This window comes from Anas acuta, chromosome 19 (assembly GCF_963932015.1).
Source record: "Anas acuta chromosome 19, bAnaAcu1.1, whole genome shotgun sequence".
Taxonomy (NCBI): Eukaryota; Metazoa; Chordata; class Aves; order Anseriformes; family Anatidae; genus Anas; species Anas acuta.
This window is the reverse complement of record NC_088997.1, coordinates 11,805,539-11,832,792: the sequence shown is the minus strand read 5'-3', so window position 1 is coordinate 11,832,792 and position 27,254 is coordinate 11,805,539. Positions and strand designations below refer to the sequence as shown.

The window sequence follows — 27,254 nt, the reverse complement described above, 5'->3', positions numbered from 1 at the left end:
CACTGCGCAGGTGCAGATCAGAGGAGTTTATGGAAATGACTTATTGGAGCTAATTTTAATATTGGGATGGGTTATGAATATGCATATATATATATATAGGGAAATTCATGCATATGTAACTTTTTACTGCATATAACCAAGGGAAGTTGCCGTGTTAGGGTCTGCATGCGTTTGGGAGCTATCCCGCCTGTTCCTAGCACCGAAATAAACCACATACCTACTTACAACTTATTTGCTTTGAGTTATAGAGTTCTTCCGCAAATCACACAAGCTGCAGCGTGCAGATCTGCTCCATGTGAGACCCATGGGCTGCAGGGGGACACCAGGGGCCTCTCCACAGGCTGCAGTGGAACTTGTGCTGCATGCCTGGAGCACCTCCTGCTGCACTCACCTTGGTGGCTGCAGGGTGTTTCTCACTCCTCTCTCTCCCAGCTGCTGTTGTGTAGCATTTTTTTTCCATTGCTTAAATGTGCTCTAAGAGGTACAGACAACCTTGCTTATTGGCATGGCTCTAGCCAGTGGCGGGTTCCTTTTGGAGATGGCTGAAAATGGCCCTTATCTAACATGGAGCAGCTTCTGGACTTTTCTCACAGAGGCCATCCCTGCAGCAGTCCCCTTTCTGCCCCATCTCCCCTGTACCCCTCCCCTCCTCGCAACAAAATTCTTGCCACATAAACAAAACAAGCATGCACAGAGCAGGTGCAGTGCGGGATGCAGACAGCAGGTGCAGCACGCACACAGCGAGGTGCAATGCAACACAGGGTGCTCACAGAGGGTTCAGTGCAGGATGCACGTAGCGGGTACAGGAAGCACACAGCGGGGTGCAGGATGCACAGAGCAGGTGCAGCATACACACCGCGAGGCGCAGTGCAGTGCAGCGCAGGAAGCACACAGCGGGCGTAGCATGCCCGCAGCCCAGCACAGAGCGCGGCGGAAGCGCCTTGATCCCGGCGGCCCCGTTAAGGCGGGCGGGGCGGGGCGGAGCTCCGGCCGCGCGGCTCCCGGTGCCGCGGTCGGCGGCGGACGGCGGGGTGTCCGGCCCATGGCCCGGCCCCTGGCGCCCCCCGAGGCCCCGCGCTGCTTCGCGGCGCTGAGCACGGTGCAGCTGCGGGCGTTGCTGCAGGACGAGCCCCGGCTGCAGCGCGCCGCCCGCCTCAGCAGGAAGGTAGGGGCTCGGCGGGGCTCGGAGGCGGCCGGCAGCTCCGTTCGAGGAGCGGGGCTGGGCGGTCCGGACCCCGGCTCTCTTTGGCCGGGCACTGGCCGGCCTGGCGTCCCAGCCGCGCCGCCTCGGTCGCGGGGGAAGCTTTGTTCGTGTTCGCGGCTGCTCCGGTGCCGCTGCTGCCGCCGGGAGGGGTGCGGCAGCAGCCATCGCACCCATCGAAAACCTGAGCGTGGTCAGAGCCTCTGCCCCTGCTGCTCTCGCTGTTGAGGCAAAGCTGCGATTGCAGGAGAACGGCAGCAAGGGAGGAAACGGCCGAGGGATGTGCCGCGGCCCGGGGGCAGCAGCTCCCCGCCTGGACCCCTCCCCCAGCTGTCCATTTTAAAGTTAATGTAAGCCTGTTTTTAGCATACTTCCACTTGGCCTGCTCTCCGCTTTCCATGGGTGGAAGATGTGTGTGCAGCAAAAGGGGGTGCCTCTCTCCTGACGTCCTCGTTAGCTAATGAGGCCTTTCAGGAGCTGTGACTCGCTGCAGAAGGGAGGCTGGGTAGGCCAGCTGTGAGCACTGCTAACCTACAAAGTAACCTATCCTGTGCTGTGGATGAGTTTTTCCTAGGACATGCCCCTTTTGAGGCAGAGGAGATGGTGGGGACGGGGGAGGTTTTGTGGCTCAGAGTGGCTTCAGCTGTGCCTCCTGGTGTGAACCCTGCATCCCCATAGTTTCAGAGTCTGCAGCTGGAGCGGGAGATGTGTTTGGCATCAAACAGTACCCTGGCCAGGGAGAACCTGTCCCTGCGCCCACGGCTGGAGGACGGGAAGGCTTCCTTAGCCATCAAGTACCAGGAGCTACGGGAGATACAAGAAACATGCTGGGACAAGCAGCAGCGCCTAGGTGAGTGGGGGGTAAGACAGAGCTGTGCAGGGCTGGCTGGCATGTCCAGAGAATGCTGCATTAACAAGAAGGCCGGGGTGGGCTCAGCACCCTCAGACGTGCGTGGGGATATGGCCCATTCATGATCAGGAGTGGTGTAAGGTGTAACTGGTGCTCAGCTGCCACGGTGAGATACAAGTTCTGCTGTGAAGATGGCTCCAGGGATGTGTTTGGGGGCTTTTTGTTGAGGAGGGGAGAGCTCCCCTCATGCTTGGGAGTGGGAAAGACCACAATCCCAGCAGTGGGGACATCTGTGGGGAGGTTTTTTGTCAGCTCTATCCTTTCCCGGCACAGAGACGTACCTGGAGAAGTCGAGCCCACAGAGTGCCCTTGGCCAGCTCCAAGCCAAGCTGGATGCCTCCGAGGCAGAGTCAGAGGTAAGTCAGATAAGGCCCCTGTGCTACTGCCCCTTCCTCACCTGGGGCCTGTGCCCTTCTGTGTGCAGGACCCTGGAGAACAGTCCAGGGGCTCAGCCACCTGGGCTCCCTCCATGGTCCCGCAGCTCTCATTGCCCACTGCCTGTCCTGCAGGCACAGATGGAGCAGTTCCTGGCCCAAGACCTGCCCCTTGATGCCTTTCTGGAATCCTTTTGCCAGAGTCGCACACGCTCTCACATCTGCCGGGTGCAGCTGGAGAAACTGCAGGAGCTGCTGCAGAAAGGCAGGGCAGACAGGGACCCTGCAGGCCCTGTGGGGTGCCCAGGTGTCCAAGTCAGCCCAGCACCAGTCCGCCTTGCTCCTCTGTCGAGCAGAGCAACCCCCAAAGACCTCCATCTCTGCTACCACCTTGTGCCTGCCTGTCTTATCTCCTCAGAGGCTGTTGCGCCCTTTGGCATGCCAGCTATACCTCTGAAATGCCATCTCCCAGCCCTGGGAAAGCAGCCATCAGTCCCCTGCCCTGACACCTCTATGGACTTGCCCCTGCGCCTTGTCCGACATGTCCCCCTGCTCAGCCCCCGTCCTTTCTGCGTGCAGCAGCTGCCACACCACCAGAAGCAGGAGCCACCACACCGATAACAGAACAGGGACAGGACTGTGCCCTGTGGGCTGCATGGTCTTGGCCAGGGAGCACGCAGGGGTGTCCACAAGGCCCTGAGGGGCTGTGGTGGCTGTTGAGCACGTACAGGGGGTGGGTACTTCTGGAGAAGGAGCTGCTTGGCTGAGGATGCGGTGGGGTAGTAAGTGTGGCCAGGCAGTAGATGCTGCACTTAGTGAGCTGTTGGGAGGGAAGATATTTCTGTGTCCACAGCAAGAGGAACAGTGATGGGAGATGGGGGTGGGGGTCAGTAGAACCCAGGTGGGTTGGAGGAGTCAGGGAAGAGGGCTCAGGAGCTCTGGGTGCCACATGCTTTCTAAATAAAGACTTTTTTCCATGCTCTGTGTTCTCTTGTTGGCCTGTCTGTGAACAGATGTACAGGAGGGGTGGGGAGGAGGTGCCCTGGGGGGTGACACTTGCCAGGTTTGGAGGTGACCCTAGGCAGTGCCCTTGTGCTTGGTCCAGTCCATCAACATTGTGAGGATAGTGAGGGTGCAGGAAGTGCAGGTCTCTCCCCAGCCCTGCAGTATTTTTAGTACACGTTCCCTATCCACCCTCTTGCACTAGTCCTGGCTCCCCAGGGACTCCTCTGGGAGTCTTTAAACTCATGCAATGGATGGTGAGACAAAGCTGGGAGGAAGCAGGGTAGTCCTCAGGCAGCCTACTTGCTCCGTGTACTGGGATGTCTCTTGTGCTGGTGTGTTGATGCTGTTTCTAGCCTTTGATTTGCTTTCAGGCTCTTATGCTTTCAATCCATGTCTGGTTGCAGGGTTTTTTGTTTGTTTTCCCCAGCTGTCTATCTACCCTCCAGGTAGGAGGCCCTGTTGTGCAGACAGCTTAGAAATCATCCAAAGAAGCACAGGGCTCTGGCTTCAAAGCACCCCAAAATATGGACTGTAGGCTGGTAGTGCTTGATCACCCCCTTTGCCATGCAGCTTGCAGAGTCCCATGAGTACTCCTGCACCCAGGGAGGAGATGGGCCGTACTGCTACCCTCACCCATAGTACCCCACCCCATCATCCAAACCCCTACCCTCACCTGTGGCATTGAGGCCAGTCATTCAATTTAACCAGTTCAAACAGGTTTAAGACTAAGACAAATCAGAAACCAGCCACCAAGATGAATGCTGTTGCTTTATTGGCAGGCCAGAAGATTGTGGTGGCTGGAATATTTGTTGTTTTGCGGAACACCTCCTTCTTTCCAGGGTCCCACCATGCTCGGTTTGTGCTCATCCCTTCAACAAGTGGTGCCAGGACATGGCTGACTGCTGGTCAGGCTCTGGCTTGCCCCACGACACTAATGTGACCAGGGAAATAAGGGGACTGAGTAGGAGCACATAGGAGGCCAGTTTAACTCTCAGCTTTACTGTAAGAAAGGTTCATGCTACAGATCTCAAGAAGTTGCTATTCCTCCAACCCAGTGCCCTGAGGCCAGTGCCCAGGCTCTGGCCAGAGACTCTGTGCAGGACACATTGGCCAAGGGTCCTGGCTGTGGCCTCATTATCCCTCACTACAGTGTTTGCACTGTTTCTTTCATCCCACAGACCATTATTTGCACCTTGTGCAGGCATGGAAGGACCTGAAGCCACTGAAGCGCAATGTTACCATACCCAGCTCCCAGAGAAGGGAAAGGGCCCGGCAGGTGCCTTGGGCATGGTGCTGAGTGCCTAGTGCTCTCTTGCAGTACCGCCCATGGCACTGCAGGGAGGATGTGCACAACCTGTCCTGGGGGACCCTGTTGGCCCAAACCAGCATCTTTTAGAGGGTAATTTTGGTCTTTGCTTCATCCTCCTCACTGTGGCCACTGGCCAAGTCCTCTCCTGGAGCAAGCTCCATGTAGGGCCACCTCAAGGCTGTGTCTGGCAGGGGCTGGGATGCACAGTGTCCTGGAGCCCCCCAGACAGCCATCCAGGCTCCCTCAGGGGCTGCATGGGAGGCTGCCTGAGATGACTGGGAGCTGTGGGAAAAGCATGGGGACATGGGCCCAAGTGATGAGCATGTTGAGCTATGCGAGCTGTGAACGTGCACACAAGAGGGGGTTCTGCTGGGCAAGCACAAGGCTTCTCCTTAGGGATCTGGATGCTCATTTGGGAGAGGAAGGCCATCACAGCTCTTGAGGAAAGGCACTTTCAAGACAAAAACACCCCAAGGAAATGGTACGAGGATAGAGCATGCCAGAACCCAGATCCAGACACCTGTGTGGGTTGAATGTCAGTAACACTTATAAGCTGTGTCAGTTCCCTGCAAGATGGGACTAGAGTCAGCCCTGGGATGGGCGCTAGAGCATGTGACCATTGAGGAGCCAAGCCATCCAAAAAACAGCCAGGCACAAATGGTCAGTCTTTCTACCCAGTCCCTGCCTTGCATGGCTCCCCAGATTGGGCATTCCCAGACAGTGCTGCATGGGTTTATCAGCAGCTCCAGAACAACCTGCCCTAGCCCAAGCAGCTACTGAGTCACCTTACAGTGAGTGCCAAATCTGGTCCCATGAGTGAATCCTCAAAGTGAGCAGCTACCTCTCCCAAGTCCAGGGAGGTAGTGTCTCTATCTTTCTGAAGGTAACAGTCCAAAACCACAGTGATTCAGGAGCCTTTGCTGAGTTGCAGTAGCCCTGGGTGGCTTTCTGTCTGTAGGAGTCCTGCAGCACCCCTGGGTGCTGGCCCCACTCAGTGGGATGACGTGGCTAGGCCCTGGCACCCCAGTAGTCCATTACCTTTCTTCATCTGAGGCCGCCTGTCAGACTCTGGCACAAGATTAATCTCCTGCGCTGAGGAGATTCTTCCAAGCCACAAACCTGGAGCTGGGTCTATCCAGCTTGGGGTCAGGGCAGTGGTCCTGATGGGAAGCACACACAGGGTTAGTGCAATGCATGCCTCTGGAGAGCACAGCACCATTGTCTGCCTGCCTCTTGGCTCCCAGAGTACATGGACAGCGCCTTGCCATTCTGGCAGCTCCTGTCCCTTACACAGGCAGACCTGGGAAGACAAATTCCTGCACAGAGCCACAGGATGGGAGCATCGGTAACAGGTAGGAGCTGGCAGAAGCAGCAAGGGTCCTGCTGGGGAGGACGATCCTCCTGTGACTCTCCTTACTGTGCAGTGAAACTTTAACCAGCACCCATGCCCCACGGGGCCACCGCCCACCACCACAAGGCCTGTTGGGGGGGGGGAGGGGAGGCAAAGAGGGGATTTACCTCCACTTGCCCCAGGGAAGAGGAAGAGCTGCTACAGTGTGTGGAATGTGCCCCCACATTCATTCCTGTGCCAAACTGGGGAAAGGTGGTCTGGAGCGCAGGCCCTGCTGGCTGTGACCTCTCTGCCCCCCCCCCAGCCAGGTAGGTGAGCAGCAGACCCAGCCTGGGAGGGAGAGGAGACCAGGCAGAGAAGGGCTACCCCTGTCAGCCTCCCAGAGACCTTTTGAGACACAACCCTGCTCCGCTGGACGATAAAAAAGCAGGATGGAGCTGGCCAGCAAGTGGCATAACCACAACAAAGTGCCCCAGCTGGGCCTCCTTGCACAGCAGATGCTGAGCTGGCAGCTGGGCTGTTAATAGGGAACTCCATTAACAGAGGAGTTACCACAGGGGAAGTTGCTGATGGGAAGCTGCCTCACCTGTCCCTACAGCTGCAGGTGCTGCCAACCACGCAGCCCTTCCCCAGGACCTTTCACTGGGGCCCAGCAGCAGCAGGGCTAGGGTACAGAGGTCTGCCCAGCAACTCCAGGGCAGGTGAGCATTGGGGCTGCCACCTTGGTGCTGTTCAGGACCCTGCTCACACAGCCTGCTCCTTTCTGGGCAATGCCCTGACCTTGAAAGGTCTCAGGTGGTGGCAGGCTTAATCCAGACTTATCTCAGTTTACCTGGAGCTTTCATTCAACTTAGTGTAGCAACAGCTAAACTCTGCTTTTGTCCTGTTTCCTCCCCTTTTCCACCTTAAGCTTCTGATGTTGGCAACTCACACAATCCCTTGCCATTACACCACTGCTGTCACAGTTAGATACTGATGTATTTCCTCTGGCACTCATAGCAAAGGTACCCCACAAGGACTGTGCTCACTTGGTTAATGGAAAACCAATCACCCCTGGCAGCTTTCCATTAAGGAAACAACTTGGAAAAGAGGAGAAATATTAAACATGATGACAGTATTAACACAAGACAATGAAGGTGTAGAAACTTTGTTTTCTGGGAGGTGGCAGTAGGTCTGTGAATCTGGACTACCTCCAGCCAGTATGTGCCTGATCCAAAATCTATCCCAGAGCAGCAGAGCACTCAGGCCCAACCAGTACGGAGATGGTGACCTGGAGACCAGTGTCCTGGTTTCAGCTAGGATAGAGTTCATTTTCTTCTTAGTAGCTGGTATAGCACTGTATTCTGGACTTAGAATGAGAATGTTGATAACACATCGATGTTTTAGCTGTTGCTGAGCAGTACTTACTCCAAGTCAAGGTTTTGCCTGCTTCTCATACTACCCTGCCAGCAAGGAGACAGGGTGCACAAGAAGCTGGGATAGGTCACAACCAGGACAGTCAAAAGGGTATTTCATAACTTATGGCATCATGCTGAACAATAAAGTTAGGGGACTGCTTGGGGAATGGCTGGGCATCAGCAGATGGCGAGCAATTGAATTGTGGATCATTTGGTGATTTTTTGTTGTTGATTACTGTTTATTGTTTTTTTTTTTTTTTCTTTTCTTTTTTTCTCTCTATTAGACTGTCTTTATTTCAGCCCATAAGTTTTTGCTCTTTTCTTACACTGCCCAAGCCACTCACAGTTAGGTACATAGATTAGCTCAGCGTTGGCGTCTGGATACTTCACCCTCCGATTTCAGACACAAGCATCAGGCATAGAGCAGGAGAGACAGATGGCTTATAGGAGTGCTTCTGTATCCCCAGCGTTAAGCAGGGAGCACACTAACTAGTCGCAGTTCCTCCTGTTCTGTGCAGCACCAACCCACTCCCTGCCTGCAAGTTAGTTCATGGCTGGATACAGGGCTTGAACAGCCCACAGCCCTGGGCCTCGGCACTATACACAGGAAGATCAATCTTGAAGACAAGTGTTTGGCAGGGCTGCCTTGAAAAACCTTACAGCCCATACCAGGAACTAGAGATGTATTCCTGTACAATACCCACTGCTTTGCATAGCTGTTGCCAAGCTCTTCCAGCCTGCAAAAGACTATTACTCGCCAAACTCTGACTGGGAAACAGCCTCTGGTCTTTCAAGAAACTTGCCTTACAGCACAAAAATACATCAGCGACGGCACTAGCCAGAGCTCTAGAAGCTTTCAATTCATAACCAAATTTGAACACCAAGCTCCCTCTGCCCTTCACATGTCGATGTTTCAAGACTATTATCCCACAAAGAGGGGGTGGAACAACAACCAAAGAGGATCCTGGAAAGCCCTCTATGTGCTCCCAGGCTGCGTTTCTCCAAACACGCAGCACTTTTGAGCGCCTGCAGTTGGAATTAGTAAAATTATTTCCAGAAGAGGAAAACTCTCCTATAGCAGCATATACCCTGCACCAGTACACATTACACTCTGACATGCTACTGCATAAGGCTCAGTTCAGTATCATGGAACTTCAGAGCTGGAAAATGTTAGGTGTTTTCCTTTCACAAGTTTATATCGGAAGAAAACATAACCCGGGGTCACTGCAGTGAGAGGGGAGGGCTCAGCTTCTGCACAGAAGGCGTAGCCAAGCCCAGCAAATATAATGCAAAGCAATGCAGACAATACCTTTGGCATGCTAAGCATCGCAATACCATGTTATAGCAAGTTTCATTCTCTTCAAATAGTACAGGTGAAACTTTCATCAAAGGAAACACAGAAGCTCTTAGAGACAATATTTAGTTCCTAAAACACTCTGTACTTAAATAGGTAAATACTCTTATATGCAAATGATTCTTAGACACATGTAAAGCACAAATAACATCACTCAGTGCCCAGAAGCATACCACTGCAGCCATAAAGGCCTGTACAAGATAGTCTTGTGCAAAGTTCCTAACAAGCCCTAGACAGGACAGGCTGTTCTGAATACCAAAGTATTTTGGGCATCCCCAGGTGATGTCATATGCTGACTAGGACATGGTTTCATTCTTGTAGGATGAGGTTTCATTCTTGTAAGGCTGCTGAAGCTGAAATTTCTGTACTTGCCACAGAGTGAGGCAAATCCTGAATGGAGACAAAGGCAACGATGAAGTCCGGAAACCAGTGCTCCCAAAATGCCCCAAATATACAGTAACAAGTGTGAAAGCATGGAGGTGGCTAGTTTCTGATTAACGGAAAACCACAGGGAGCCATTAGTCAGCATTGGCAAGAGCATCTCCTACGAACACACACAGCACACAAACACCATTGTCAATCATTTAATCTCCACTGAGGCTCAAGAGAAGACATGTGGTTCCCACCAGGGTCAAAGAGCAGCACTGATGGTGGGGACATGTCAGAGTCCACAAACCAAGGTCCACGAACCCATCAGGCACAACATCTGCAGGTCATACTAGCAGAAGGGGCACACTGCAGCCTCTGGAAAAGGGCCCACACGTGGTTCCCAGTGGTCATATGGAGTCTGCAGGTCACACTTGCAGAGGTAACATATTACAGACACATATGGTGGCCATGCACTGTCTCTAAAGATCATGGCAGAAGGGACAGGTCGCAGTCTGAGAAGTTGCGCCCACATCAGTGCCTGTTGATCACACACTATCTCTGAAAACCACACTGGCAGAAAGGACATGTCACGGCCTGAGGAGCTGAGCCCAGGCATGAAGTGGGTGCAGGGGCCCTGCCCACCAGTGAGCTCTGTTGTCCTGTTGCAGTGGTGGAGCTGGGCTGGTGCCCACACGTTACTTGAGGCTGTAGAGCAGGACAACGCCCAAGAAAAAGAGGAGCCCAACCGAGAGGTCGGAAATGAGTTGGAAGCGGCCTTGGGCCGCTGCCTCCTCCCGGCGGAGGCGCAGCTGCTCCCGCCGCGCCCGCAGCATCCGCTCCCGCTCCAGCTGCTCCCCGTAGTGCGCGCGGTAGAAGGCGTCGAAGTCGAAGGGCGGCGGGACGGGCCCGCGGCGGGAGGAAGAGGCGGCGGCGGAGCGGGCGGGCGGCGGCGCCGGGGTGAGCGGGCGGCCCGAGGGCTTGGGGGCGCCGCGCACGTCCTCGCGGCTGAGGACGCCGCGGTCGTACTTGCGGCGCAGCGCGGCACTGCCCAGCACCAGGTAGGCCTCGCTGACGGCGGCGAAGCGCTCGGCGGCGGCAGCGCTGCCCGCGTTGCGGTCGGGATGGTACCGGAACGACTGCTCGTAGTACGCCGTCTTGATCTGCGCCTGCGTCGCCGTGGGCGGGACGCCCAGCACCTCGTACAGGTCGCGGCGTGGCCCTAAGGCCTCGCCGCATCCCTGGTGCCCGGCGCGGCCCGGCGCCAAGCCGAGGCCCGGCGCGGCGAGCAGCAGGCGCCGCAGGCGACCGAGCGCCGCCGGCTCCATCGGGCCGCGCCGCCTCAGCGTCCGCGCGCCGCCATCTTGGGTGCAGCGCGCTGTGCGCCGGCGCCTGGCGGTGACGTCGGCAGTGCCGGCACGCGGCAGCATGGCGGGCAGCGGGCGCCGGCCCGAGCACCGCGGGCCGCCCGAGCTGGTGAGGCGGCGGGGCCGGGACCGGGGCCGGGGCCGGGACCGGGGCCGGGGCCGGGACCGGGGCCGGGGCCGGGGCCGGGACCGGGGCCGGGGCCGGGACCGGGGCCGGGGCCGGGGCCGGGACCGGGGCCGGGGCCGGGACCGGGGCCGGGGCCGGGGCCGGGGCCGGGGCCGGGGCCGGGGCCGGGGCCGGGGCCGGGGCTCACGCCTTACCCCTCCATTCTCTCGTTGCAGTTCTACGATGAAGTGGAAGCGCGGAAGTACACGCAGAAGTACGGCGGGGCTGGCTGGGCTGGGCTGGGCTGGGCTGGGCTGGGCTGGGCTGTGGGGCCCGGGACCGGCCCCGGCGTGCCCCTTCCTGAGCCCTCCCTTGCTCTGCATTGCAGCTCCCGGGTGATGGAGATCCAGGCGCAGATGTCGGAGCGGGCCGTGGAGCTGCTGGGGCTGCCCGAGGACCGGCCATGCCTCCTTCTGGATGTGGGGTGAGGGGGGCCCAGCGGCAGGGTGCAGCACACAGGCATGTGGGGATTCAGCCCGGAATGGCGCCGAGGGGGGCATTGGGGCCCCATAGCGCTGGTGTCTGCTGCGGACTAACAGAAGGGGATGTCACTGTTGTGCGATGGCTGTCCTAGAGCATTGTTTGGCAAGGCTTGTGATCTCTGTTACCACCCCTTCCTCCCTTCAGCTGTGGCTCTGGGCTGAGTGGGGATTTTATCTCTGAAGAGGGGCACTACTGGATTGGCATGGACATTAGCCCTGCAATGTTGGGTGAGAGGCCCCTCCTCCCCTTTAGCTCTCACTTCACCTCAGAGGTGATTGCCGAAGGCATGAGCTTGGTACCATGAGGTGTCTTCTGTGCAGATGTGGCTGTGGAGAGAGAGGTGGAAGGAGACCTTCTTCTTGCAGATGTGGGTCACGGCATTCCCTTCAGGCCTGGCATGTTTGATGGCTGTATCAGGTGAGTTTGTACACCTAACCAAGCTCTCCTGATACTCTACATAACTACGTATTTTGTATTGTATACATGGTCTGCTTATGTTGCATAACAGATGACTGTCCTTACCTGTCACTCTGTTTGCTCCATGCCAACTTAACTCCAGCTCTTTAGGACAAGCTGTTGAGATTCTAGATTGTAGAAGCAGCAGTTTCCAAAGAGATGCTTGTATGTGTTTTGTGGTAGTGAGCTGGGAAGAGTATTGAAATAAATAAAGTAAAGTTGGGGATAATGTCAGGATAGTTGAGACATGCACCTAGGATGAAAACCTAAAGTATTCCTGTGACATTGACCTAGGGACTGACCTCACAGCTGAGCTTGATGGTTGATTTTGAGGTGAAGGGGAAATAAATAGTTCTCTTAGAGAATACCTCATAATGGTACTGGACAGGAGTAGGGGCTGTCTGTTACTGATCTGAATCAGTTTGGGATTGCTCATTGTCAAAAACTTCATGGTTGCTTGTGGGCTATGCCAGGGTCCCAACCAAGCATTGAATTATTTGAGCACCTGGGCTGGGGGAGATGTCTGGTGTTTTTGTTGCGCTTGAATAAACTTGAATAACTGCTGTACTATGTTGGGTTGTGGCATGGCTTAGGGAGTCTCAAGAGGGATTCCTGTAGTGTCTTGACTGCAGAGTGGAAGGCAAAGTTACATGGAGAAAATTAATTAGTTTCCCTGATGCCTAACACATGTTTAACACTGAAAGGAAGCTCAAAGAGAGGTTATGGGCTCTGCTAAAGAATTGATGGCTAGGTGTCTTGAGGGTCTTGCTCTCTTTCTCAGTATTTCCGCAGTGCAGTGGCTTTGTAATGCTGATAAGAAGTCGCACAGTCCTCCAAAACGCCTTTATCAATTCTTCTCAACTCTTTATACCGCCTTGGTAAGTGTCATGCTCTCGCAGTCAGGCCTCTGCCTATTTTTGTGTCGTCACTGGTGCCTTTTAGGAAGACTTTTTAAGTAAATGCTACTGAAATATAAGACTAGCAGGAGCACCTATTTCCTGTCTGCATTCCTTTTTGCATGGTGCCCTGTGTTTCTGTAATCCCTGCTGTTAGCTTTGTGCCCTGCTGTGCTGTGGAGAAGCTGACTCTGCAGTCTGAGCAGCTCTGCTGGGAGAGTTCTCTAGGAGGTTTTAGGAGTTGGGGGCTAGGGAGTGGGTGACCAGAAGGGGAACCCTTAACAGGGTTGTGACTGACTTTATTTCCCATAGGCCCAAGGATCCCGAGCCGTCCTGCAGCTGTACCCTGAGAATTCAGAACAGGTACAAGATATCACTTGGTGGGGAAGAGGAACAGGCAGAGCAAGGCAGAAAACTTGTGTGCTGTTTGAGGCTTTGAATGCATGGTATTGGCCCACATCAGTTCTGTGTCTCTGTCCTTCCTGCCATCCATAAAGCTCTGCAAGAGCCAGGAAAAAAAAAACAACAATAAGGAGAAAGCCCCACACAATTTCTGCTGCTTCACAGTTTGTTTTGGGCTGAGCCTTAAAATCAAAGAAATTGACAGGACTTGATCTAAATGTGCTGTGCTAGATTTTTGCCTGTGTGACTGGGTTTGAAGACTGGGCTGTACTTGTCAGCACTGTACTATGATTCCCAAGGGCTGGAAAATCCAGCCTTGTATACCTCTCCTGGAGAGTCTGCTGCTCCACTGAATCCAGGCAAGGTGGAAGAGCAGGGAGAACAAAAAAATACTGCAGGCTGCTGCCTGGACAGAACTGCAGAGCTAGGGGCTTGGTGTAGGGTTTAATAAAAGCAGGGTTGACCTGTCTTGTGCATACACAGTTAGCTGTGACTGAGCCTAGAAGTCTCTTGGGCTTTGCTTGTGGGTGAATAACGTTTGCATGTTCTTCTTTTTCCAGCTGGAGCTCATCACGACCCAGGCCATGAGAGCTGGCTTTACTGGGGGAATGGTGGTAGATTACCCCAACAGCACCAAAGCCAAGAAGTGAGTCCTGTCTTTCTGTGAATGGGCAATGTGTGGGGTGAAGCATAGCCTCACCAGTGATTTTTACAAGCTGTTTTTCTCTTTCCCACAATTCAGTCCTGGGCAGAGGTGACAGTTTAGATCTGACTCAAAAATAGAAGATCTCAGTCTTGCTTGGGGACTGGGAATCACATGCTGAATGTCAGCTTCATGTTCCTCATATTTTTTTCCCTTCAGGTTCTTCCTCTGTCTCTTTGTTGGGGCTTCTGGCACTTTACCAAAGGTGAGGAACTTTGCCTAGCAGCAGAAATGCCTTCCTGACTGCTGGATAATGTGGAAGAGCTGTGAGTGAGCAGGAGTCACACCAGACAACTGCATATGCAGATGTGGCTTCACTCTTACGTTTCTTGTTCTCATCTGGTTTCTGTGCCACAGTTTCTGGGAGATCTGTTTACTCCTGTCCCAGTCCCTCCCCTTACAGAGCGCTGTGTTTCCCTTAATTTATTTAGATGGCAGTGAGCACTAGCTCTGTCTGCACCAGGTGAAAGTTCCTAATTTTGTTCTTCAGGGCCTTGGTACTGAGTGTGCTGATGGAGAAGAGCTACAACAGGCAAAGTTCACCAGTGAGAGGTATTGTATGTGGGGTGAAGTTTCAAGTCCTCCCCAATTTCAGGGGATGTAAGTGCTCAGTTTTGCGGACCACAGTGCTGCTATGTGTGAAGTGGTGGGAGGGAAGGGACGGAGTGTACTGGGAGGACCGTTGGCAGCCCGGATGGGCACTGCTTTATCTTACTGAAGGGCCCCAGATACAAGGACTGTAACAGGTTGGATTGACTAGAGGGCTTTGCTATGGCATCAGGGGGCTGCTGTTGATGCTTACCCTGGAACTTCAGCTAAGCATTCAGATAGAGGTGCACTTCCTGTCCAGCACTCAGCTCTTCGTCTCAGCACTGTAGTATAGGTTGTTGGTGGTGTGGTGTTTTTTGTTGTTGTTGTTGTTTGTTTGTTTTTGTTTGTTTGTTTTTTGTTTGGCGGGGAGGCAGGCTGCTGAAACCTGGTGTTCCCTTCCATCCTCTGTCAAGTTCTTTGCTGTCTGACTGCGCAGCTGTGTCCTGTGTGGTTTCTCCTGCTGGTGAGGTCTCCTCCTATAGTAGTGGTGCAGGGAAGAGCCCCCTCCTGCAGCCAGTGGGAGAGACAGAGAAAAAAAACAGAGGAAAATCGTCATGGCTGCTAGCAGCTGGTGGCTGCCATGTTTTCCTGCCTCTTACACTGCTGTGCTCTGCTTGCTTAGTCCAGGGGGTGCTTCATCTTGGAAGGCAATAGCAGAACTGGCAACTTGTTGGGAAGCCAGAGGCTTTGTCTGCTTTGTTCAGAGTAGAGCAGACAAGGGGAAGGTGGCTGTGCTTAAGCACGCTGCTGGTATGTCACACGTGGCACAGAGGAGTGCTGGTCTGCTGCAGCCTGTGGAGGGTAGGTGTCCCTTGGCTCAAAGCTATGGTTGGTGGTAGCCTCCCTCCTTCTGTGTGTCTGGAGTTGGACCGTGTGGGCCTTGTCCACAGTGCTGCTGAGCCTCTTTTATCCCTGGGGAGTGGGAAAGCACCTGCTGTTTTTATGAGGCATACCCAGGTCTGGGTAGAAATCTTCCAGGGCACAGAGGTGTTCCTCCCCAGCTGCTGTCTCTGTAGGACACGGTTCAGAAACACCAAGGGGAAGTCTGTGAAGAAAAGCCGGGACTGGATTCTTGAGAAGAAAGAGCGCAGGCGACGACAGGGCAAGTAAGTTTATCTGGGTCCTGCCTCAGCTGAGGTTGACTGTGCTAGACTGGCTTGCTGTCTGTCACCCATTCAAACTCCTGCCATGAACTAGCTTCCTTTCCCCTCCCTGTGTATCGCACTGAGTTGCTCTCTGCTTTTCTTCACAGGGAGGTACGAGCAGACACCAAATACACAGGTCGAAAGCGCCGCCCTCACTTCTGAATTGCTGTGGACACTGATGATGTGGAAGACGGTGTGTTGGCCTCTCCAGTGAGCCTCCTGTGAATGGCACAGATGGGCACCCCAGGCCTGGGACTTGTTGGAACAGGTCACTGTGGCTCTTGCAGGTGTAGACTGGCTCAGGTGCAGCCAAACTGCCAACTGCAAAGCTGCCAGACCTGTTTTCTCTGAAGGCAGAGTGGCACAGAGTTCTGTCCAATTGGTGTCTGCCATGCCACTGCTTATCTTCCCAATGGGGCAGTGAGCCAGAACATTATATCCAGCTTCTTCACTAAACAGTCAACAAGTAAGAAGTGTTGCTGGTCTCCTGTGTTGTGTTCTTAGTGCAGGGGAGCTGAGGTAGAAAACAGCACCAGGTTTCCTATCAGCTTCCCCTCTGCCTGCAGGCAGGTAGCCAGGCAGCATAAAGGTGTGTGTCCCATGAGGGCTAATCTTCCTCTAGGCAGAATGGCAGAAATGTTATCTGAACTGTGGTGATTCCTCCTGCATCCACTTCAAATCAGGTCCACCCTGTATGCATTAATGCTCTGAGGGTGTTGGAATCTAAACTGCAACCATTGCTGCCTGTCGCTCCCTCCCTTCCCTTTAAATAGAGGTGCCAGCCGAGAGCTTTACAGTTACAAATGTTTATTCTACATAAAAATTCCACAAAATGGGAAGCTGTTTTGCACCCAAAGCTTTGGGAGAAGGAAGGGAGGTTAGCAGGGAGGGAAAAAGGTGAAGGAAAAAAGAGGCAACAATACAGTGTCATCCAGCCCAGTGAGACAGAGCAAGCCAGGGTCAAGATCCACATAGAAAACAAGGACACTTAGCTCACAGTACAGCAACAGTACAACTCCACAGAGGGTTTAGAAAGCCTTCAAGTACATTACTAAAAAACAAACAAACAAAAAAAAACAACTAATAAAAATAAATCCCCAATCCCCAATTCAAGTGCTAGCTGTGTGTGCCCCACACTGCTTATAGAATACTGCATCAACATGCTCATGGTGCTAGGAGGGCAGGTGGCGCTTGGAACAGAGGTGTCATAACCCAAAGGATAAGTGGTCCGAGGTTGGGGGCTAGAAAGAAAAAGTGAAATGTTTCCTCAAAGCACAACCACGCTATTGGTGATTCAGTCTGTACATGCAATGACAGGCAGGTAAAAAGGAACTGAATGGGGCTTCCCATAGTGCAGGGGTAATTATTGCACCAAAACACCCTCCCCTCACAGCGAGGACAGTGAGAGACAGCGTGCAGGGCAGTGAAGGCAGCATGCTCCTCTGCCTCTATCATGTCAGAGCATGCAGCCATCACTGCCTGCATGAGCCCAGCGAAGTGCCAGTGGCAAAATCAGTGCCGTCTGGCTCCTGCTGCTGGCAGTGGTGGTATCAACAAGGAGCAAGGGTCAGTAACCACACCAGTGCTGTTCTTGGCTTTGTGCCTTGACGGGCGTGGGTACTGACATCATCTGAGCTTGTATCACAGAAACCATTTCTTGGAAGAAAAAAGAAAAAGTCCCCTTGAGCTAGCAGTGGACATTGCTGTGGGGTCAGAGCCTGAGATGAACTTTCTTGCCTGCCTGCCTAGGAGCAGCCTTACCAGTAGTGTTATTGCTTCCCAGAGGAGGGGGCCTAGTGCTCTCACTGGCTTACCACAGCAGTGTTCAGATTGCAGTGCCAGGCACCAGCACTGGGGCAGAAGCAGCAGGCATTGTACATAACCTCCACCTCTCTCTCCTGTAGCCAGATGTGCCCACAAAGATGTGCCACTGGCTATGCCAGTGCCTGCTTCCTACTCTGGAGGGGTCTACAGAGCCTGCCTTCCCCTGCTTGCAGGGGTCCCAGTGCCCCAAGCTACTGTGCTGAACACAGGCTGCAGTGATGCAGCTAATATTAGATGTCACAGGACTGTGAAAGAAGGGGACTGTGGTCTTGGATGTTCTCATGGCCACAGGTGCTGGGGGCTTGGGCTGGGCAGGATGGGGGACTGGGCTGGACGCGCTCCCCAATGGTGACTGAATGCAAGCAGGGTTGTGTTGTGGGACCTTTGGTAATATTGACAGGGAGGGCTGTGCTCAGGGAAAGCAGGACTGTGTCCTGGCTACAGCCTGCTGTCCTGCACCCTACACCTGTGGGCACACTGCACAAGGCAAGTGCCAGTGCTATACTAGCCAGGCAGGATGGCGGAGTGCTGGGTGGGAGCAGGGCTCAGCTCCAACCAGGCCTGCCCTCGCCCTTCCACTCCAGCTTGCACGCCTTAGCCCTCAGGGAACATGGAGGTGGGGTGCACTCAGCTGCCCCTGATTGGAACAGTGAGGCAGCATGCTGCCTACAGCTGCAGTACTCACTGCCATCAAATGCCCCTTTTCTGCTACCAGCATCTGGGCTCACGTCCAGCCTCCACCCCGGTGCATGTCTGCAAGCTTGGCACCAGCACCTACACTGCTCGGGCTCCTCCACAGTGCTTTGGGATTTCATGAGCCAGCCAGAGCACCAGACTCTCCTGAGGAATATACGGGCTGACACCTGCTGTTGGACTGAGGCAGCAGCATGGAAGTAACAGGATGGTGGCAACAGGGCCCCTCTGAGCTGCCAGCAGGCAGTATGGGGCTGACAGCTGACAGCATGGGGCACCTAGGTGCTGGCACAGCAGCCCACAGTGTACAGGTGTCTCCCAGATGGTCCCGGGGAAGAGCAGGCAGCAGGACACTGTGCCAGAAGGAGGTGGCAGGCAGATGCTCAGATGTGGCAGAGGTGGAAAGAGAGGTCGGGCCCTGCCCTGCTCAGGAACTGGTGACGGAAAGGAGGAGAAAGAAGGCTGCTGCTCTTAGCTTGCAAGGTGTGGATGCAAGCCTTTGCTGCTTCCTGGGACTGTGATAGGAGAAAGCCCCCCTGCCTCCAGCCCCCAGCCCAAGGGTGCATATGTGGAGGAGTCAGGCTGGGTAAAGCCTTGCTCCCAGGTAAACACCACCTGGGGCTGTGGGTGTCAGAGCTGTCCTCAAACTCTGACAGCTTAAGCCCAGGCCTGGGGACAGCAAGAGCCAGGGCCACTGTGTGCCACAGCTGATAACAGAACAAGGAGGATTTGGAGCAGGGCAAGCAGCCAGTGGAACTTGGTGGCCTCAAACCACCTGTGGCCTCTTGCCCTGCCTGAGGTGCAGCACTGAGCCCCATGTGACTGTCCCCATCCCTAAGCATCAGAGATGGCCCCAAGCAGCACCACTGGCCAGCAGCAGCAAATCCAGCCCGAGGCACCTCCTGCACTGGGGCGAGGGCTTGCACAGGGCAGAAGGCAGCTCCACCACTGGCAAAGCAGCAGGAATGGAGCACTGCAGCTAGGCATGGGCATGGGGGGAGGGGACGGGGGGGGGGCGGGCAGAGCCTGGCAGAGTGTACCCCTGGGGAAGTGCCCCATGAGTGAAGCAGCCTGAGGAAAAGTGTTTTGCAAACACTGATGTGGCTGACAGACACAAGAGCTCTGGCTGAAAGTGATGGGAAAAGCTGGGGAAAGTTGACTGGGCTCTGTGCTCCTGAGGACTCTACCCATCATCGGTCTCATCTTCAGGTGTGACTAACACAAACTGTCTAGCACAGGAAGAGCAGCAGTGCCCAATGGTACCTCTGTCCCCACCTGGTCCCAGCCAGCCTCTCAGGCTGGTGCAGTGATGAGAGCTCAGGTTCTCCCCATAGGTCCCCCTCACGCCCATCACTGTCCCCTGCACCCCACCTACACCTCAAGGCTGGTGCTCCCTCCACACAGACGTACCGCACACACAGCATCACAAACAACCATGCATTAGAAACTGAAATGCTGCTGGGAGGCTCCGGGGGCTGTGTGGTTCACTCCGGTGTGGCTGCAGCCCCATGGCACGCGTGGCTCCATCCATCACAAACAGTCCCGTGGGGTGAGTCTATCCAAAAATACCGCCAAAGGTGGAGGCAATGACAATACCCAGGATCACACAGCAGATAATGATCATGATCTTCTTCTGCTCAGGTGTTGCAGCACCGGCAGGGAGAAAAGGGAGAGGGGACCATGAGTGCCAGGGGTAAGCTGGACCCAAGAGCTGGGGCCTGCGATGTGCCCCATCCCTGTGTGTCTGTGGTGGGCTCTGATCAGCACCAGGCGAGCCAGACAGGCTCTGGCCATCACTGGGACATGGCTGGGTACCCAGGCTCCCTCTTCAGCACTGGACTGGCAAACCTGGTGGCCCACTGTATCCCCTGAGCTTCTAAACTGCTGCAGAGACATAGGAGCATGCTGGTAGGGCCAGGCTTGGGGAATGGGACAGGCAGCTGACACTGCGCTTGGGGTCAGAGCTGTAACATGCCTTTTTCTACCACCTTCACCTTGTTTTGGCAAGGGACATGGATCCCACATCTAGCCTGGCCCATGGAATCCACCCTGTCCCTTCTCCTCCCACCAATGAGCACTCTTGCCCCATGACTCATTGACAGTGCTCAAGGAGCCCCCTTACAGAGCTCTGCCTCAGTCCATGTCACCAGCAGGACCCATGCTGCACCCAGTGGTGTGGAATATAGTGCTTGAGTACCCACAAGGCTGCACTTTGCTGCCTGCTCCTTTGTGTAAGCAGCAAGGCAGGCAGGGATGCCAGGCTGGGACCTGGTCCATGGACAGTGTCAGAAGTGCATGCAGGGGAAGATACGACCCAGCCAGTGCCATGACTCACCCGTCTGGCTTTGCTCTGGTACTTCACTGCTTTTTTGGTGTCAGACACAGCCCGCTCCACGTAGTCCACAGAGTGTTCCACGTTGTACTCAATGCGGTCAATCATCTCACCCTGCAGAGTAGGGACAGAGCCCACACGCCCATGTGCACATACGTGAGCTCCTTCCTTCCCTGCTGCTCCTCGGCACTGTGCAGACGTCACCCTGCCCAGTGGCCCTGCATGGGAGATAAAGGGATAATCACCTGCCTGTAGCAGGCACACAGGCTGTGGACACCCTGGGGTGTGGGTCCAGACCATAGGCTTTGTCCAAGAGGGCTGGGACCTCTGTACACACACCAGCAGAGAGGCAAGTAAGAGTCAAGTGGGTTCCCCATCCCAGTCCTGGCCTGGTGGCCACATGTCTTATGTCCCAGGTGAGCATCACAGCCACAACAGGATTTGCATCATCACGGTGCTACACACTGGAGAAGCAGGAGGAGTGGCAGGGGAGGGCAAAGACCATACCAGCAGCACCATGTGGGGTGCTCAGAAAGCCACAAACATGCACAGGTGACTACTTAGATCTGCACAAGCACCCTGCCAAGAGCAGAGATCCCTGAAGCAAGGCTGGTCAGTCTGGACCACTGGGTCCTGCAGGGACTCCTGCCCCACTCCTCCTCCAGGATATGGAGACATGGCCTGAGGCATCCTCACCTAGCCAACCTTCTCCCTTCTGCCCCCTCTTTACTGCCCACCAGGCGCATCTGGGTCCTACAGCAGATGGAGACTTTCTGATGGTTCATGTGAACGACAGGCTTTCTAGGGGTGGGCAGAGGCTTGAACCCCAACACCCTTCTGCACAGCACAGAGAGAATCTGGGCTGCAAAGCTGAGGATCATGGCCAGTAACTCTGCAACGCTCTTTTCTGAGCTTTAACACCTGGCAGCACCAGAGAGTACAAGCCTTGCAAGCCCAGGAATGTTACCCTCCCACCCAGGTCAAAGCACTGACCCTCATCAAGCACCCTGCTGCTCTTGTCCCATGCCTGATATGCTGTCCTGGGTGCTGTGCCTAAAGCTGATGCTTCCCCTGCCCACTGGTGCCATTCCTAGGGCAGAGTAGACAGCTTCCAGCACAGCTGTGAGTCTGATACCCCTCTGCTCTCTGCCTTCCCTGTGCCAGCAGCTCAGAGACTAGCCCCCCTCTTCTCCCCCCGGGGGTGTTGCAGGATGCTGGCATGGTCTAGCAGTTACAGCAGGGCAGAAGGCTGCAAATCCTCCTAGAGTGCATCAAGCCTCCTGCACAGCTTCATGCCTCCAGTTCTCCCAGGGAAGGCTGATAAGGGATGGTGGTGCCCCTTCCCACACAGGGACCAGCACAATGTAGTGTCCTCAGGTAACTGTGCCCACACTGCCCTGACCTGCTGGGCTGTGGGGTGGCAGCATGGGTGCTGGCTGCAGGCAAGGCCACAGCAGCAGGCAGGGCCAGGGACAGTCACAGTGGCCTGTCACCCCTTGCCTCCACCTATGTGTGCGTATCATGGGGTCTGTGCCACCCATGGGCCCTGTGGAGGAGCCGGACATGGCCATGTGACAGGCTGTGACAAGCAAGTCTCCCAGGAATGGTGACAACTCCTGCTGGCAGAGTGGCATAAGGAGCCCAAAGAATGTGAGGATAGGAAACAGGACCTAGAGTCTCTGAACAAGGTGGAGGTGGCCCTGCATGGATTGGCACCTCCTCCTCCTTCCCCCCTACTGGGGCCAGCCAGAGGGGACAGAAGATGCGAAGGCCCTTCTCTTGGGAACAGCATGACAGCACTGCCAAAATCTTCTGACCCTGGACCAACTGTCCCAGCCTGTCCTGAGCTGACAACCCAATGCCCTGCAGACATCAAGGGAAAACAGAGGAGACACACAGGGCCAGGTTCGCCAGCTGGTCAAGGGCAGGCCAGACAAACACCTCCATGCCACAGCCACCCTCGCCCATTTTCCAAGGGCCAGCCCTGATGCCACACAAGAGCCACAGACATGCAGAGTGCAGCCATGCAGAGCCGAGCATGCACCACTGGCAAGGGCCAGGCGGGGCTTTACCTGCCACTGACGTCTCCTCGGCCGCGACAGCATGGCAGGCAAGAAGGGGGGTGAGCAGAGACACCGAAGAGCATGCCCATCTGAAGGGCCATGCCCTGCAGGCTGGTGGTACAGCCTGGGGCTCCCCAGGCTCTGTCAGTGGGGCCCAGTGCTCACATGTGAGCCCACATGGGCCTCCCCAGAACCGCTCAGGCTCTGGGGAAGAAGAACCCATCCCCACCTGGGTGCCAGCCATCAGCAGGTGCCCTCCTACAAGGCAATTCACTTCACCACCCACCCTGAGCACACAGCAGCTCCTGTTCTGGGGCACACGACAGATACCTCCAGCCCTCGAGAGCTCACCTCAGCCCTGTTGGGAGCAGTGTAGGTACCAGGTGGCCAGATGCAGGTTTTCACCTTAGCACCCACCCTGAAATGACGCCAGCACAGAGGTGCTTTCATGGGCTCATGGCTGCCCTCCCAAGCTGTCTGCCCCAGTGCCCTTTCTGTGTCCAGGCAGAGCACATCAGTTTCTCTCCAGCCATCCCCTCCCCCCTACCCCCCCCACCCCCACAGTGAGCTGGCATCTGGGCTATGGGCTGCAGATCTCCTTACCTGGCTCTCCACCAGCATGGCCATGTCCATGAACATGTCATGCAGCTCTCGGATGCTGTTCTCCAGCTTGATGATCTCACTGTGCCGTGTCTCAATCTCATTCAGTGCCTGCTTGGTGATGTTTGAATCCATAATGATCTGCAAGAAGACAAAGCCAGTAAACATGCTCAGTCCTGCCTCTGTGCCCCAGATGTTGTCCCTCACCTCTGGGACCAGGGGAACCAAGAGAGGTAGGGGAATGGTTTAAATGGGAAGTATCTTCTGGGGCAATGGAGAAAATGGAGCACGATCCTGGAAGAGCACTCTGGGGTTTGGCCTCACAGCAACCATGAGGCCATAGCCAGGCCCCATGGAGCCACACAAAAGCCTTGGAGGCTGGCGCTGGACTCAGAGGGAACATTGCAAGCTGGCACCATCTGCCTGCCCATGAGGCCACTGGGCATGGCAGGGATCTGGGCAGAGCAGGGTGCAAGCCAACCCTCCTTGGGGTTGTGGCTGGTGCCAGAGTGTGAAGGGCTTGGCTGCCATATAGTCTCTAGCCCACAAGTACCATGGAGCAGGGAGAGCCTCTAGCCACCCCAGCCAGGCAGTTTGCAGCAGCCACCCCCCTGCCCTGCCCCAGCCCAGAGCTGCCCTTCCAGCCAAGACATAGTCCCTGCTCATGCAGCATCCTGCTGCAGTATGGGCAGTACTTGTCATTCCTGTGCTGGGAGCACATTAAACAGACAACTCCCAAGGGACAAGGACTGGCTTGGCTTTTAAACATGCTGGGCTTGAAGCAGGGCCAACCCATGGTGCTTACCCCAGAAGAGAAGATGGCTGGGTTGCCACTCTCCAGCATGTCCTCCAGCTCCTCACTGGTGGTGGTCCTGCCAGCTGCAAGCAACATACATGGGTCACTTGTGAGCTCCTATCCTGGCCACAGGTCCAGCAACCCTACCACAGGGCTGTGTTGTCTCTGTGGCATCTCCTAGAAGCAGAGCCGAGCTGCTCTTCTAGCCCTATGAGCTCAGAGGCCTGCTACAAGGATGCTGGCAGCCAGCATTCAGGAGGGATGGGAGAGCAGCAATCCAAGAGCAAGGATGGACTGCAGGGCTATCCTAACAAACTCTATCCCAGGACAGTCAAAGCCCACAAAGACATCCAGCTCAGCAGAGCTCACTGCCCCGACACGCCCTACTGCAGCTCATTAATGAGCCTCATTAATGCCCCAAGGGTGTTTTAGCCCTCAGGGCTTACCGAGTTTTAGCCCTGCAGCTGTTTAACAGAGAAATCAGACTCATTCCTTCTCCTGCCCTCATTCTTGGCAGCACACCTGGCCCCATTGTGGTACTTTCAGCCCCACAGCTCCTTTGTGGGCAATTTTCTCATCCTTTGATCACAGTTGCCTCCCACTCCCCACAGACGTATTCTTCATAGCTACAGAAGTGAGACATAGTAGTCATTCTGCAGGTTACAATAGTCCTCCAGAATAAGTTACTTCAGTCTTATAGGATTCTATGATTCTAATAGCCAGGTGGTACCCATGAAATTGCGGTGCTAAACAGAGACAAACACTCTGGGCAGGCTTTTACCAGGGATGACACCTCCATAGAAGGTAGAGGACATACCGTTGGTGCGACCAGGAGCAGATGGGGGCAGACAGGCAGGAGCAGCTAATCATAGAAACATAAAACGGCTTGGGTTGGAAACGACCTTGCAGAGCATCTAGTTCCAAGACCACTGTCATGGCTAGGGATGCTACCCACTACATCAGGTAGCCCAGTTCCTCATCCAACCTTGTCTTGAACACCTCCAGGATTGGGGCATACACAGCTTCTCTGAACAACCTGTTACAGGGCCTCACCACCATCTGAGGGATGAATTCCCTCCTAACTTCTAATCCAAATCTCCCCTCTTTTAGTTTAAAACCATTCCCCCTTGTCCTGTCATTATCTACCCGAGCAAAAAGTCACTCTCCATCTTTTTTTTATAAGCCCCCTTTACATATTGAAAAGCTACAATAAGGTGTCCTGGAGCCTTCTTTTCTTCAGACTGAACAGTCCCAGCTCTCTCAGCCTATCTTCATAGGACAGGTGCTCCTGCCCCCTGCTCATCTTCAGGCCCTCTTCTGGAACCTCTCTAACAGGTCCACATCTCTCGTGCATCATCTTGTGCATCTCTTGTGCACATCTCAGGTCCCCAGACGTAGATGCAGTACTCCAAGTGGGGCCTCACAAGAGCAGAGTAGAGGGGGACAATGACCTCCTTCAACCTGCTGGTCACATCTCTGTTGATGCAGCTCAGAATGCAGTTGGTTTTCTGGGTTGCAAGCGTGCACTGCTGGCTCATGTCAAGCTTTTCATCCAACAGAATCCCTAAGTCATTCTCTAAAAGGATGTTTTCAATGAGTTCACCCAGTTTGTTTTCATGTCTAGGATTGCCCCAACACAGGTGCAGCACCTTACACTTACACTTTTGAACCTCATTCAGTTTACATGGGCCCAGTATTCTAGCTTGATCACATCCCTATGGATGGCATCCCTTCATTCTGTTGTATCAACTGCACCACTCAGCTTAGTGTCACCTGCAAACTTGTTGAGGGTGCACTTGACCTCATTGTCTAAGTCACTGATAATAATAATACTCAGTACCAGTCCCAAGACAGATCCCTGAGGGATGCCACTCGTCACCAGCCTCCACCTGGACATAGAGCCATTGACCAGCACTCTCAGGGTGTGGCTTTCAAGCCAATTACTTATCAACTGAATGGTACACCTATCAAAATCATCTCTTTCCAATTCGTTGACCAGGATGTCATGTGAGACTGTGTCAAAGGCTTTACAGACTTCCAGGTAGATGACATTGGTCACTTTTCCCTTTCAAATGATACAGTCACTCCATAGAAGCATTAAAGTTGGAAAACACCTCCAAGGTCATCTGAGCCTTGATCCTGGATTTGACTTGGCAGGTAGAGGGGAACCAATGACAGGATTAAATGCAAGAAGTTTGGTGCAGATTATATCATGTGTGCACCGAATAAATTTAAAACACTACATTGGTTCTCAGTGCATTCTTCTCCTGCCGCTTTTCTGTAACTCCTACTTTTTGAGTTCCTCTTACCACTTATTTACATTTGTCTCCATTTTTTCCATACATGGCTGAGGAGGAGGAGAATATATCCCCATCGTCTCCCAGAGATGCAGCTGGGAGCAGCAGGGACCTGGGAAGCCCAGCAAACAGCATCCTGAAGGACAGTCTGATTTTTTGAAATCATAGAATCATTGAATCATTAAGGTTGGAAAAGACCTCCAAGATCATCTGGTCCATCCATCTCCCCACCACCAGTATGACCCACTAAAATATGTCCCAAAGCACCACATCCAACCTTTCCTTGAACATACCCAGGGACGGTTCTTCCACCACCTCTCTGGGCAACCCATTCCAATGCCTGACTGGTCTTTCTGAGAAGAAATGTCTCCTAATTTCCAGCATGAACCTCCCCTGGTACAACTTGAGGCCATTCCCTCTAGTCCTGTCGCTAGTCATTTGCGAGAAAAGGCTGACCCCCAGCTCCCCACAACTTCCTTTCAGTTAGTTGTGGAGAGCAATAAGGTCTCCCCTGAGCCTCCTCTTCCCCAGACTAAACAACCGCAGTTCCCTCAGCCACTCCTCACAGTACTTGTGTTCCAGGCCTTTCACCAGCTTTGTAGTCCTTCTCTGGACACACCCCAAGGCCTCGATGTCCTTGTAGTGAGGGGCCCAAAACTGAACACAGTACTCGAGGTGCAACCTCACCAGAGCAGAATACAAGGGGCCGATCACTTCCCTGGTCCTGCTGGCTATACCAGTCCTGACACAAGCCAGATACCCTTGGCCTTCTTGGCTACCTGGCCACCCTGCCAGCTCATGTTCAGGTGAACATCAACTAACACTCCCAGATCCTTTTCCTCTGCACAGCTTTTGAGCCACTGTGCTCCAAGCCTGTAGCATTGCATGGGGTTGTTGTGACCAAAGTGCATGACCTGGCACTTAGCCATGTTGAACCTCATGCCATTGGCCTCTGCCCATCGACTGAACCTGTCCAGGTCCCTCTGTAGGGTCTTCCTACCCTCCAGCAGATTGACACTTTCCCCCAGCTTGGTGTTGTCTGCAAACTTACTGAGGGTGTACTCGGTTCCCTCATCCAAATCACCAATAAATATATTAAAGAGGATGGGCCCCAAGACTGACCCTTGGGGAACACCACTCATGACCTGTTGCCAGCTGGATTTCACTCCGTTC

General features: G+C 54.5%; 4 protein-coding genes and 1 non-coding gene across 6 annotated transcripts in view; 3 read left to right on the top strand and 2 right to left on the bottom strand.

Annotated features, from left to right (window-relative positions):
• Positions 1–859: 859 nt before the first annotated feature.
• VPS37D (VPS37D subunit of ESCRT-I) lies at positions 860–3,467 on the top strand. Its single transcript, XM_068655924.1, has 4 exons — positions 860–1,165; positions 1,880–2,051; positions 2,385–2,467; positions 2,621–3,467. The coding sequence occupies exons 1-4, from the start codon at positions 905–907 to the stop codon at positions 3,104–3,106; spliced, it is 1,002 nt and encodes a 333-aa protein (XP_068512025.1). The 5' UTR covers positions 860–904; the 3' UTR covers positions 3,107–3,467.
• A 6,004-nt stretch (positions 3,468–9,471) lies between these two features.
• DNAJC30 (DnaJ heat shock protein family (Hsp40) member C30) lies at positions 9,472–10,712 on the bottom strand. Its single transcript, XM_068655927.1, has one exon. The coding sequence runs from the start codon at positions 10,695–10,697 to the stop codon at positions 9,966–9,968; it is 732 nt and encodes a 243-aa protein (XP_068512028.1). The 5' UTR covers positions 10,698–10,712; the 3' UTR covers positions 9,472–9,965.
• On the top strand, positions 10,647–15,949 carry BUD23 (BUD23 rRNA methyltransferase and ribosome maturation factor). Its single transcript, XM_068655930.1, has 12 exons — positions 10,647–10,743; positions 10,977–11,014; positions 11,129–11,224; positions 11,428–11,510; positions 11,604–11,700; positions 12,521–12,617; positions 12,948–12,998; positions 13,598–13,683; positions 13,900–13,945; positions 14,231–14,292; positions 15,348–15,437; positions 15,584–15,949. Exons 1-12 carry the CDS (start codon positions 10,696–10,698, stop codon positions 15,636–15,638), a joined length of 849 nt encoding a protein of 282 aa, XP_068512031.1. The 5' UTR covers positions 10,647–10,695; the 3' UTR covers positions 15,639–15,949.
• LOC137842436 (small Cajal body-specific RNA 20) lies at positions 14,799–14,934 on the top strand. Its single transcript, XR_011089067.1, has one exon. It is a non-coding gene; the product is annotated as a small Cajal body-specific RNA 20 (non-coding RNA).
• A 317-nt stretch (positions 15,950–16,266) lies between the features above and the next one.
• The window catches only part of STX1A (syntaxin 1A), a 112,627-nt gene continuing 101,639 nt past the window's right edge, over positions 16,267–27,254 (bottom strand). Inside the window, exons 7-10 of one of the 2 annotated variants that reach the window (XM_068655925.1) lie at positions 23,794–23,867; positions 22,992–23,129; positions 20,329–20,439; positions 16,267–19,626 (exon numbers count right to left, since the gene is read on the bottom strand). In XM_068655925.1, coding sequence (XP_068512026.1) covers positions 19,549–19,626; positions 20,329–20,439; positions 22,992–23,129; positions 23,794–23,867 — 401 coding nt within the window. In that variant the 3' untranslated portion in view covers positions 16,267–19,548. Of the gene's footprint in view, positions 19,627–20,328; positions 20,544–22,991; positions 23,130–23,793; positions 23,868–27,254 lie in introns of those variants that run through there. The other variant, XM_068655926.1, reaches the window with a different exon arrangement.

Coding starts and splice junctions, on each gene's coding strand:
- VPS37D (XM_068655924.1), top strand. CDS start 905: ATGCCCGCAGCCCAGCACAGAGCGCGGCGGAAGCGCCTTGATCCCGGC. Junction 1,166..1,879: donor CCGCCCGCCTCAGCAGGAAG/GTAGGGGCTCGG, acceptor GCATCCCCATAG/TTTCAGAGTCTGCAGCTGGA. Junction 2,052..2,384: donor GGACAAGCAGCAGCGCCTAG/GTGAGTGGGGGG, acceptor TTCCCGGCACAG/AGACGTACCTGGAGAAGTCG.
- BUD23 (XM_068655930.1), top strand. CDS start 10,696: ATGGCGGGCAGCGGGCGCCGGCCCGAGCACCGCGGGCCGCCCGAGCTG. Junction 12,618..12,947: donor CAACTCTTTATACCGCCTTG/GTAAGTGTCATG, acceptor TATTTCCCATAG/GCCCAAGGATCCCGAGCCGT. Junction 15,438..15,583: donor CGCAGGCGACGACAGGGCAA/GTAAGTTTATCT, acceptor TTTTCTTCACAG/GGAGGTACGAGCAGACACCA.
- DNAJC30 (XM_068655927.1), bottom strand. CDS start 10,697: ATGCTGCCGCGTGCCGGCACTGCCGACGTCACCGCCAGGCGCCGGCGC.